This window comes from Amblyomma mixtum, chromosome 9, assembly GCF_055824585.1.
Source record: "Amblyomma mixtum isolate Tamu chromosome 9, ASM5582458v1, whole genome shotgun sequence".
NCBI classification, from domain to species: Eukaryota; Metazoa; Arthropoda; class Arachnida; order Ixodida; family Ixodidae; genus Amblyomma; species Amblyomma mixtum.
This window is the reverse complement of record NC_143020.1, coordinates 32,858,836-32,868,751: the sequence shown is the minus strand read 5'-3', so window position 1 is coordinate 32,868,751 and position 9,916 is coordinate 32,858,836. Positions and strand designations below refer to the sequence as shown.

The 9,916-nt window shown below is 46.3% G+C and overlaps 1 protein-coding gene across 1 annotated transcript; it reads right to left on the bottom strand.

The window, feature by feature from the left end:
* Positions 1-2,551: 2,551 nt before the first annotated feature.
* Positions 2,552-9,916, bottom strand: LOC149328685 (uncharacterized). Its single transcript, XM_089559067.1, has 3 exons — positions 9,742-9,916; positions 7,784-7,986; positions 2,552-2,929 (listed from the first exon to the last, which is right to left on the bottom strand). Exons 1-3 carry the CDS (start codon positions 9,914-9,916, stop codon positions 2,552-2,554), a joined length of 756 nt encoding a protein of 251 aa, XP_089415193.1.

The following is a 9,916-nucleotide window of genomic DNA, read 5'->3' as shown; positions in this document are numbered from 1 at the left end:
TGGGCGCGCTTCGTACCACTCAGCCACGACGCGAGGCGGACGGATACATTTTGCTTGTTTTTTGCAGCGGACTACTTTCGTACCTCTGGCAGCGTTGACAGCTATGTATGAAACGGAGTATAGACCAAGAGTGTACCAGCCGCGACCATGCACACTCAGCTAAATATCCACCATGACTGAATTAAGCTCAGGCGTACAGACGCATCCAAAAAAGCGGCTTTGGCTCAACTAACCTGAGTCGGAATATACACAACGAAAGCTTCGTTAGGCATGGTTAGACGCACTTTAGCTTTGGTTCACCTTTAATTTTTTGAAGACTTCAGCGATAGCAAATAACGCGGTGCATGACGTGCCGCAAGTGCAAGAGCGAGCGTCCAGAGCGGCGGACGTGACTGCCAAGCGCAAGAGAGAATAACGTGAGACATCACATGCCAGAACTGGCGAGGAGAAGCCGTGGAGCGGTAGCCAGCGCAGCGATGGACGTGACTGCCAAGCGCGCAGCTATGGCGTCGATGAAGAAGGTCGATACATTTGCCATGTGCTATTGTATATATGCAGCGCGCCTCCCTCTAGAGGTCAAATCTAGGAGCCAGTTGACCTTCAGGTTCAGCATGGGAGTAGTAGAGCTTCTCGTTCTGAATCAGGTGCCCTTTATTGCGTAGTTCTTGTGTGAAGCTGTTTTTACAGTGGTTAATAATTTTCATAAACGCTAACATGCACTCAAGCCATGCAGTTGTTGAAAGGTGCCACGCACGTGCAGTTCAGCATTAATGTCTTAATTACCATTGTGCCTGGTGCTTTGGCGCATCTCTCATGCAAAATGAAGTATGAAAACTTGCTCGAAGGTTTTCTTTTTCGTGCTTTATACCATAAATTTACAAGGGCGCAGATTTGTTCCGAAATTAATGCCTTTCCAAGTCTGACGGAGGGAAGCAAATTCACAAAGCACGCGACAACCATTATCCCCAAAACAGTCATTTTTATCGGTGTGGCAAGTGGCAGCAGCTTGCTCTGCGAAAAAGCCATTCTTTCTTTGTGCAGCTTTTCCAGTCAAGTGTCAGAAGCAATCAAAGCAGTGGACTGCATGCTGCGCACAAGGCAAATCTCGTTGGTCTTTCCTTGAAGTCAAGCATGCTTTCTTGGCACATTGGAATATCTCTAAGATTTCTCAGGTTGGTCGCCTGGAACAAATGAAAATTAGCCTGAGCGCGATTGCTTGCAATAGTTCGAAGTGAGAGCTGCGATAGTGGGAACTGTGCCGGGATCTGTAACGCTGCAATCGAAAAGCATGATGAAGGCAGTGATTCAAGCATCTTCCATTATTCAACGGGATGGCGACGCAACTGCGTAAGTTGTGTGGTTATACTGCAGTGAAGGCAGGCTCTAACCCTGCAGATTAAGATGGTTTGATTTTCAACAGCACTTGATGCATAAGTGCACAAACAGAAGAGCCACACAAATTAGTTGGTTAATGAACCCCACAGGGCCCTGCACCAGGCAAATTGTCATCCGCTAAAAATTTCAAAGCGATGATAATGGGCAATGCTGACCAGATGCGTAAACCTTCACTTCAATGACGTCACTGAGTTGTACTTTCAGACCCATTCCCCAATGCAGATTCTTGCAGTCTTCAGCTATAGCCAAATTTCAAGCGGGACTGAAAGTGCGCGAGAAGCAGTTATGTTTAGCAATGCTGGCGTTGACTAAACGACCGGAAATACAGCTGCACTTTGTAACAGAAAAGCTGAATAAGCAAGGCTGAGGCTTGGCTTTTGAAATTATACTCGCGAGACTCACGATTTAGCCACTATCAAGAAAGCACGCCTTGCAGATGACGTACTTGGTTGACCAAACCAATAAGATGACGGGAAACTGCCCGACCAGTGTTGCCAGATCTCAGAGCAGTTTGGAAAATGTTTTATTACAATGAACAAATAAAATGAAGTGTCACGTGAAATGCGCCGATAAAAAATTGTTAACAAAATGAATATGTATCAGCCTTTTCCACTGGAGATGCTGCGCAGAAGGGCTCGGCCAAAAACGTCGCTTTTAAAATATCAAAGGTAACGTATTGTCTCAATGTTTTAGTTTTGGTGAACGCAAGTTGCACAACTTCACGCAATGTTGACACAAAGCACATTGTTCTTGGAAAACGTCACCAAAAATGTCACCACACTGCATTTCTACACCAGAAGAGGATTCAGCGAAGTGAAGAGCGGCTGTTTTCGTTTCAGATCATTTTTTTCAGAGGCCCGCGCCATGCACGTTCATGAGGGTAAGATCACTATCACATAAGTTGAGGCACTGACAGGTTTCCCTGTACAAGAATGCTTATAGAATAGTCTCTTTCATCACAACCATTGTTGGTCCACAATCTTGAACTCTTCCCATAGATATGCGTATGTTAGGTTGATGCGGCGAAGGCTTAGCTTGTCAACCTTCGTACATTCTCTCCCAGCTTCATTTCGGGGCAGCATCAAGAGAACCGGACTATCTTTGACTCACTATACGCAGAGAAGGCAGTGCAATTTGAAGCAAATGAGGAATTCATTCATTCCACAAGGTATCGCTCAATCACGCCGAGGATCTCAGCCTGGCACCTGACCAGTTTTCTGGGGCTCAGTGACCGAAGCAACGCCGCCACAGTCTTCCCAAAGTACATCGCAGCATCGTCGCAGTCGGATGTCTCCGCGACAGTGCGCGCTGTTTTAGGGGTAGGCTGGCTTCCCCTGTCCAACTCGAACGGTTCCGTTGAGGCGGCATCGGGCTCTCTCGGACGTTTGGAGCTGCTCTCAGGCAGGGACTGGTCAACCTCAGGAGAAGATGACCTTGTGCTTGCGACTGAAGTGGCGCTGATTATGCGAAACTGTAGGTTGTTGTCGCAGTCATTGTCCGGCAGCAAGACCTCATCGAATGACTCCGGGGGTGGCTGCACAATAACGGCAAGGAGAATCCATTACGGCATGTAAACCAAGCGTACAAGTATTAGCAGGAAGTCACTGCACAGAAAGGCAGTAACAAAACACGTCCATATCGTTAATATGATAAAAGAAGGCCACCGGATACCTGGTGGAACTGTGCATGGAACTCAATGAAAAGTCCGTGAACAATTCGTTATAGTTATCAGCAATCGCTGCGACGCGCACTACAGCAGAGAATGGATCTCCAAGTTGCTCTGTCCTGCTGCAACAAGATATTGCAGCAACAAGATATTCATCTGGCTGCGAAATTCTGCAGAAATGACGAGAAAAATACAGAAAACTTACCCTGAAAATTTGTGTGAAATCTGTGGAGCGGCAACAAAAAAAAGACGCTTCAGTAGTTTTATACGCAATGCGTTGTGACCTCGAGCGTACCTAGAGCTTGGAAAAACGCTAACATTATCTTAACTCATAGGAAAGGAAAGGTCAAGGATTTCAAGAATTACAGACCGATCAGCTTATCGTCTGTTGCCTACAATGTGGATGTTGCCTACAAGGTGAGTGTTGCCTACAAGTTGTGTGAGAACAAACGCGAATTAATGACATCCTAGTTGAAATCAAGAGGAAGAAAAGGGCTTGGGCAGGACATGTAATGCGAAGGCAAGATAACAGCTGGTTCTTAAGGGTAACGAAGTGGATTCCAAGAGAAAGCAAGCGTAGCAGGGGGCGCCAGATAGTTAGATGGGCGGATGAGATTAAGAAATTTGCAGGAATGCGGTGGCCGCAACTTGCGAAGGACAGTGTTAATTGGAGAGACATGGAAGAGGCCTTAGCCCTGCAGTGGGCGTAATAAGGCAGATGATGATGATGATTATGGATACACGCACCCTTTTACCTATACAGAGCTCCCAGGCAAAAGTCCCCGAACGTCAGCACTAAAACACTGCAGATGTCTCCCGCTAACTACTCTCATCAGCCTGACTACGCCCACTGCAGGGCAAGGACCTCTCCCATATCTCTACAATTAACCCCCTCCTTTACCAGTTGTGCCCACTGTGTCCCAGTAATCTTCTTGACAACATCCGCCCACCTAACTTTCTGCCGCCCCCTGCTACTCTTGCATTCTCTTTTAATCCACTCCGTTACCCTTAACGACCAGTGGTTCTCTTGCCTTCGCATTGCATGCCCTGCCCAAGCCCATTTCTTCCACTTGATTTCGACTAGGATGTCGTTAACCAGCGTTTGTTCCAGACCCACCCTGCCAGCTTCTAGTCTCTTAACGTTGCGCCTGTAATTTTCCTTTCCATAGGGCGCTGCAATTAAGTCGACCTCTTTCATTACCTAATCTTATCTCAACACTTGAATCTCTGCCGAATAGAGCTACATTTGCCTCCTTTTGAAACTGTCCGCCATGTAAGTGATATTCACAGAGGCGTCAACATCAACACTTGCTGGCCCTGCCCCCCTGTCGGAGCAATCCGGCAGAAATTGGTGAATAAGCGCCCAAGAGAGGCTGTAAGCAATGTTCTCATAAGCGTGCACCCAAGCTTTGCCATCTCAACACTGCCAAGCTCTCAGTCACCTTTGCGCGCGTGAGGCGGGCCACGAGGTTCACAGAGGCTCGGTACAGGTTGCAAGAACGTGTGTGTGCTGTCGGCCTTCAGCCCAGTGCTCTAAGTTTTAAAAATGCAGATGTGCCATGAGTGGAGGTCAAAGAAATCTGTGTGGCCGGATTAGTATAAACCCGGTTGAAAAACACTGCTCTAATAGAATACACTAAAGATTCGTAAATTCACAGAGGAATTTTTTAACTTGGCTAATCTTATTACTGGCTTAATTAACACCGGCACTTTCAGCGATGTATCGAAGTATCGACGGGAGAGTGCCGAGTATTTGTATTGGAAATGAGTTTCATTTCTGTGTCTGATATGGGAAATACAATTTTCGTGGGCATCAGCATGCAAGAGACCCTGAGAATTATCATTTCCAGCCCTCACTTGAAGTCATCAAGCATAGCGATCCTCCTAGGCAGTTCACGTGGCACCCTGCACACACCTTTGAGAAATGAAACACTTCGAAAAAAAATTGTCACTGGCTCATGGCACACTAAAAAACGTGGCTCCCCGGAGCTGGACGAAACCGACGACATATGGTTACTCGTCGCTTCGCTCCTGTGAGTATTCTGCTAAATAAGTTAATTATCTGAGATTAATTATGTAAATTTTCAATTATTCAGTATATGGTCGCATGACTTACCTTATGTTGTGGAAAGGTAAAGAAATAAGTAATGCAATTTTTTGCAGTAACGTACCTGCTATGTGGTCCTTCTTTCCGGCATTTAAAGAAAGCCCGCGAAATATGAAGACAAACCAAGTGATTGCGCTCATGCTTCCAAACGTGTTTTGAACGAACGAAACGTGCGCGCTGACTGTGCCCAAGTGAGTGGCTGCTGCTCAGTTCGATGGGCTGCTAAATGATGAAAAAAAAAAAAAAAACGGAGGCTGCCTTAAAATATTCGGCTCCCTGCTTTTGCTTTGTTTTTGTTTTGCCAATGAGATGGTATAATTGAGGTTCCGTTTGAATTGGCTGCCGATGGCCAGCTTAACACTTATCGCAGACCACGGCGCGTGCTTTCCATGTCAGGAAGAATGTGCTGACTGACTTTCAAGATATGCTGAGAGGGGCGTCGGCCGCATGCTTTTAGACGTTGAGCGCAACAGCGCAATCACGTGGTTTTTTTTTTTCATATTTCACGGGCTTTCTTTAAATTCTAAGGAGCACGTAGGTGATACGTTGACGCAAAAAACTGCATCTATCCTTTCTTAGCCCCCTCTACAACTTAAGGCATGCTACCCTAAAGTGAATAATAGAAAATTTGCATAATTAATCTTAGCTAATTAAGCATAATTTTAAAAATACTGTGAGAAGCATCACACGGCGAGAAACAATATGTCGTTGGTTTCTTCCAGCTCCGGTGCGCCACACTTTTTTAATCCTTGCTTCAAGTTAGGTGAAGCAGCCTGTATGCATGGGGTTAAATACCGGCGCTATTTCCTGAGGAGTTAATATACCCATTCTTTCAGTGCCTACAGCCTACCGCTGGGTGGCGTGGCAACTGCTATAGACCTTATGCAAAATTGCTGCCATCTATCGGAGAAAAGAAGAATCAGTGGAAAGCCGCCATGTTGGAGGATGACAGAAGCTTGTTCCGCCTCTGCTGTCTGGATTTAGGCGTGCCCTGCGTAGCTTCCTTACTGCTGTGCTGGCTCGAAAATCTTATTTACTGTCACTTGAGCCTGTAAGCATGACTGAATGGTCAGTCGACGTGTTTCTGCTGCCCATGTTTCTAAGTGGCTTCGCAGACACTTACTACGCGTCCAAACTACTTTCCGAACGCCACCGAGTACGGAGCTACAAGTTTTTCACGGAGTCCTACGTCAGTTTACCGACGCTGAACAGCAAGAAATGTACGAAGCAAGTATTTTTCGTTTACGGCTAAAAATGCGCGCATTTCGGTCTAGTTTGAGTAAGTTTTTATTTGGTTCGATACTTTTTGCGGACGGGCGTGCCGCTTGAATTGCTGTTGTGGTTGCGTTTTCTGTGTGTTGCGTCGGCGCCGAAAGCAAACGATAGTAAACTTTACGCTCATGTTGGTAGTGTCGAAAAAAGTGGCCTCTCAACATGCGACGCTTTTCATTTTCCTTGAAAAATTCATACAGCATTTGTTTGTTTGCCCTAGTGCTCTAGAGTCCCTAGTTTGCCCTAGTGCCCTAGACAGAGAGAGAAAACATATTACCGGGCACATAGACCCCTAGGTACCCGCACGACCCCACTGCCCAAGTGCTTACCATTCTTGGACTATCGCCGTTAAAACACGTAGCCCGTGAATGCATTAGTGTCTACGGTTTTACCACGACGAGCAAGCGGTTGCGCACTGATATTTTTGGAGGATTCTACACGCATTATGCATTCCCGCTACTAGTTGGAACTATGGTACCACTTGAGCAGCTTCCCGTATGGTCTTTTTTTTGCACAACACATGGTTTCGTGGAAACCATCCGGTTAAGTGAAATCGCTAAACGCATACAAGCCATTGCTCTACAAAATAGGCACCTTTCCCTGGTCTAACACAAACGATTGACTGACTTGCAGAGCGCAAACGTTCCGTGCCGCGGACACTTGACCCTTGCTAGTGTTTCCGTCGAAACAAACATTCGCACTAAAAACTAGCGCGTGTAACCACTGCGGCGGATAACGCTAGAAGCGACGGTTCTCGCAAAGCGCGACCCGTACCACTGAACAGCTGATCACGATTACTCTCTTGCGAGACCGATAATCGCAGCACTTCACGGGCAAACGCAGGAGAAAAACAGCTTTTGTATGATATTTTTTTCGTGCCTACAAAGCTTATTTCTAATTTCATTCGCTACATGGCGATAACGAAATGTGTTGCGCGATGCCTCGACATGTAGCGACGGTTCTGCAACATTTGTGCCACGGATGTCGGCGATCGCAGTCTAAAAATAGAAATGCGCTCAAATCAAACGCTCTTGCCCTTTTTCCCTGGGCGTCTTCGTGACCCTTCTGCGTACAGCAAGGCACTGAGCAATATGTGGGCATATTCAAGACGGTGAAACTCGAGCGAGCGCGACGAACGTGTACCAGTACGTGCTGTTAATCCGGCGGCTATCCTCCAACATGGCGGATCGCGCGCGGCGACCGCTAGATGGCAGTGCATTTCGCATAAGGTCTATAGCTGTACACGGCGAATTTCGCAAACAGGCGTCTAGAGAAAGCTGAGCTCGCGACAACTTTTCTCAAGAGTCTGGAAACCTGCATACACAAGCGAAGAAGTGGATTACCGTCTCTCGGTCCATGGTCTCCTCGTCAGCAGCCCCACTGAGGCCCCGCATCTCCGCCAAGGGCTCCAAAAAGGACATGGACCGGAAAAAGCGCCATTTGCCGACGTAGACACCGACCAAGTTCTGGTCGCCCTTCGTTTGGATTTTCTTCCTTTCGTTGCGGTATGTCCGCCGCTTGTTGCTGAACAGAGTGCGCAAAGAGGCTGCCACAATGACGGACACAATTGGCGTCATTTCAGGATGAACATAAAACACATTATGAAAGCACTATAAATAAGTCAAAACCTGATGTTAAAGGAAGCACTACAAATAACTAACAAATAACAAAGGACAAACACTGAGGCGCCATCTAATGACAAAAGCTAGAAGCACATGGTCGATGACGTGAAGGGAGCGCTGGTTTTCACTGAAGGGCGAACTGGAGAGAGCTTAAACAATAGTCGAACCTCGTTGCAATGAAACAGTTAATAACGAAATAATGGATATAACGAAGCTACTGCTATAACGAAGTAATCGCCAGTCCCATTCAACTTCATTATAACGAGGTTCAACCGTAATGAAATTTGACTAACGCGACTGAAGGAAAAAAGAAACACTGAGTACTTAAAAAAAAGGATCAGCGATACTTTACCGAGATGTCACGCGCTGGAATACACCGATAATGGCTGGATTCCTTGAACAATATTAATGATATACCTGGTTCTAAAAATTTTCGGACATGTTAGCGATTTTATTCTTTTTGTTTATTTGCAGCCAAGATACTTTTTAAACAGCCGGACTACCTCATTTTGGCAATTTTTAATTGTTGCTCTACTAGCTTTAATTTTACCCTTGCACTTCCTCGACATGTGACTGCAGTTTTTAGATATTCGTTCGTTTTTTAAGCTTCTGGGCATGAGTAGTGGGCATATCTGCCATGCACTAAGAAGTATCTGCTCCCTTTCGGCTCAGCTAATTCAAAGCTATTTAAAAGAGGGATAACTATGTCCTGCCTTCCTGCAGCACTCCTGAAATCGTGTCACCACAATACTAAAGAAAGCTTCAGCAGCGAAGTCGAGCGTTTAGGAAATTCTGCCCATCCTGCTGAAATGATTGTTGCGGTGGCGGAAACTCTTATACAAAAGATAAAATGACCTTTGCAAATGCACACAGAAGAAAAATGAAGAGAAGCTTCATTGTCATACAGCACGCGCATCGTGTGTCCCATAATCTCAAAAGAATTGAACCTTACTTCAAGTCGACGACGTTTTCAAGGCGCCGCGCACTTTCGAAGCTTTGTCGCATGGCGACAGGCAAGGGTCCAATGAAATCTGGGTGCCGTAAGAAGTATTAAGAAAGATTTGTTTCGCGCAACTAAGGTGTTGTTTAAGTATCACTCTGAGCTGTGACCAAGTTCACGTCAGCCACGCGGGTCGCTGTCGAAATGACTGATTACGTAAGCATGACAATTCCTTAGATAACAGCTACTCCCCCCCCCCCCATTGTTGTAAGGAGTGCAAATGCCACCCACTGCTGACAAACACTTCGGTAATCGGACGGCATGAAGGAAGGCTCGAACGTGAGTTGGTTGAAGCGGCAAAGATAGCTCAGAGTTACCGATGTATTAGCACGCCCTCAGTAGATGCGACTGAAAAAGAGCAGCGTTTTCTTATATCTTTGAAAAAGAATACGAACACTTTTTGCGTTTACTAATTCCTTGCCTCCCCTCTGTCCCTTTAGTGTTCAGTGCGGTTTCGAATGACAATGCATTGAGCATGCACGATTGCTCGCGCTAGAAAACGTGAGCTTCAATAAAGCTGTTGAAAGTTAGGGCTCGTCCCATCGTCCACTTCTCTGCCATTGCGTTTTTACGCTTCCACACCTCGCCATGCCTTACTAGCAGGCTCAAATTGCTACTATTGAGGTATTGGTAACTATTAGTACTAGCGCATTGAAACAGAACAGATATAGCCACCTACCGGCGGTGTAAGGTCCACACGCAGGCCAGTTTTTCCTCATATGAGACACCACGTCATTCCACTTGGACTCCTTGAATTCGCGCTTCGTGTAGTCCGAGTTGTCAACATCCCAAAGGGCCGGTCTCTCCCTCACGAGGTCGATGAAGTATTCAACCGCCGCGTGGGATATGGTCAT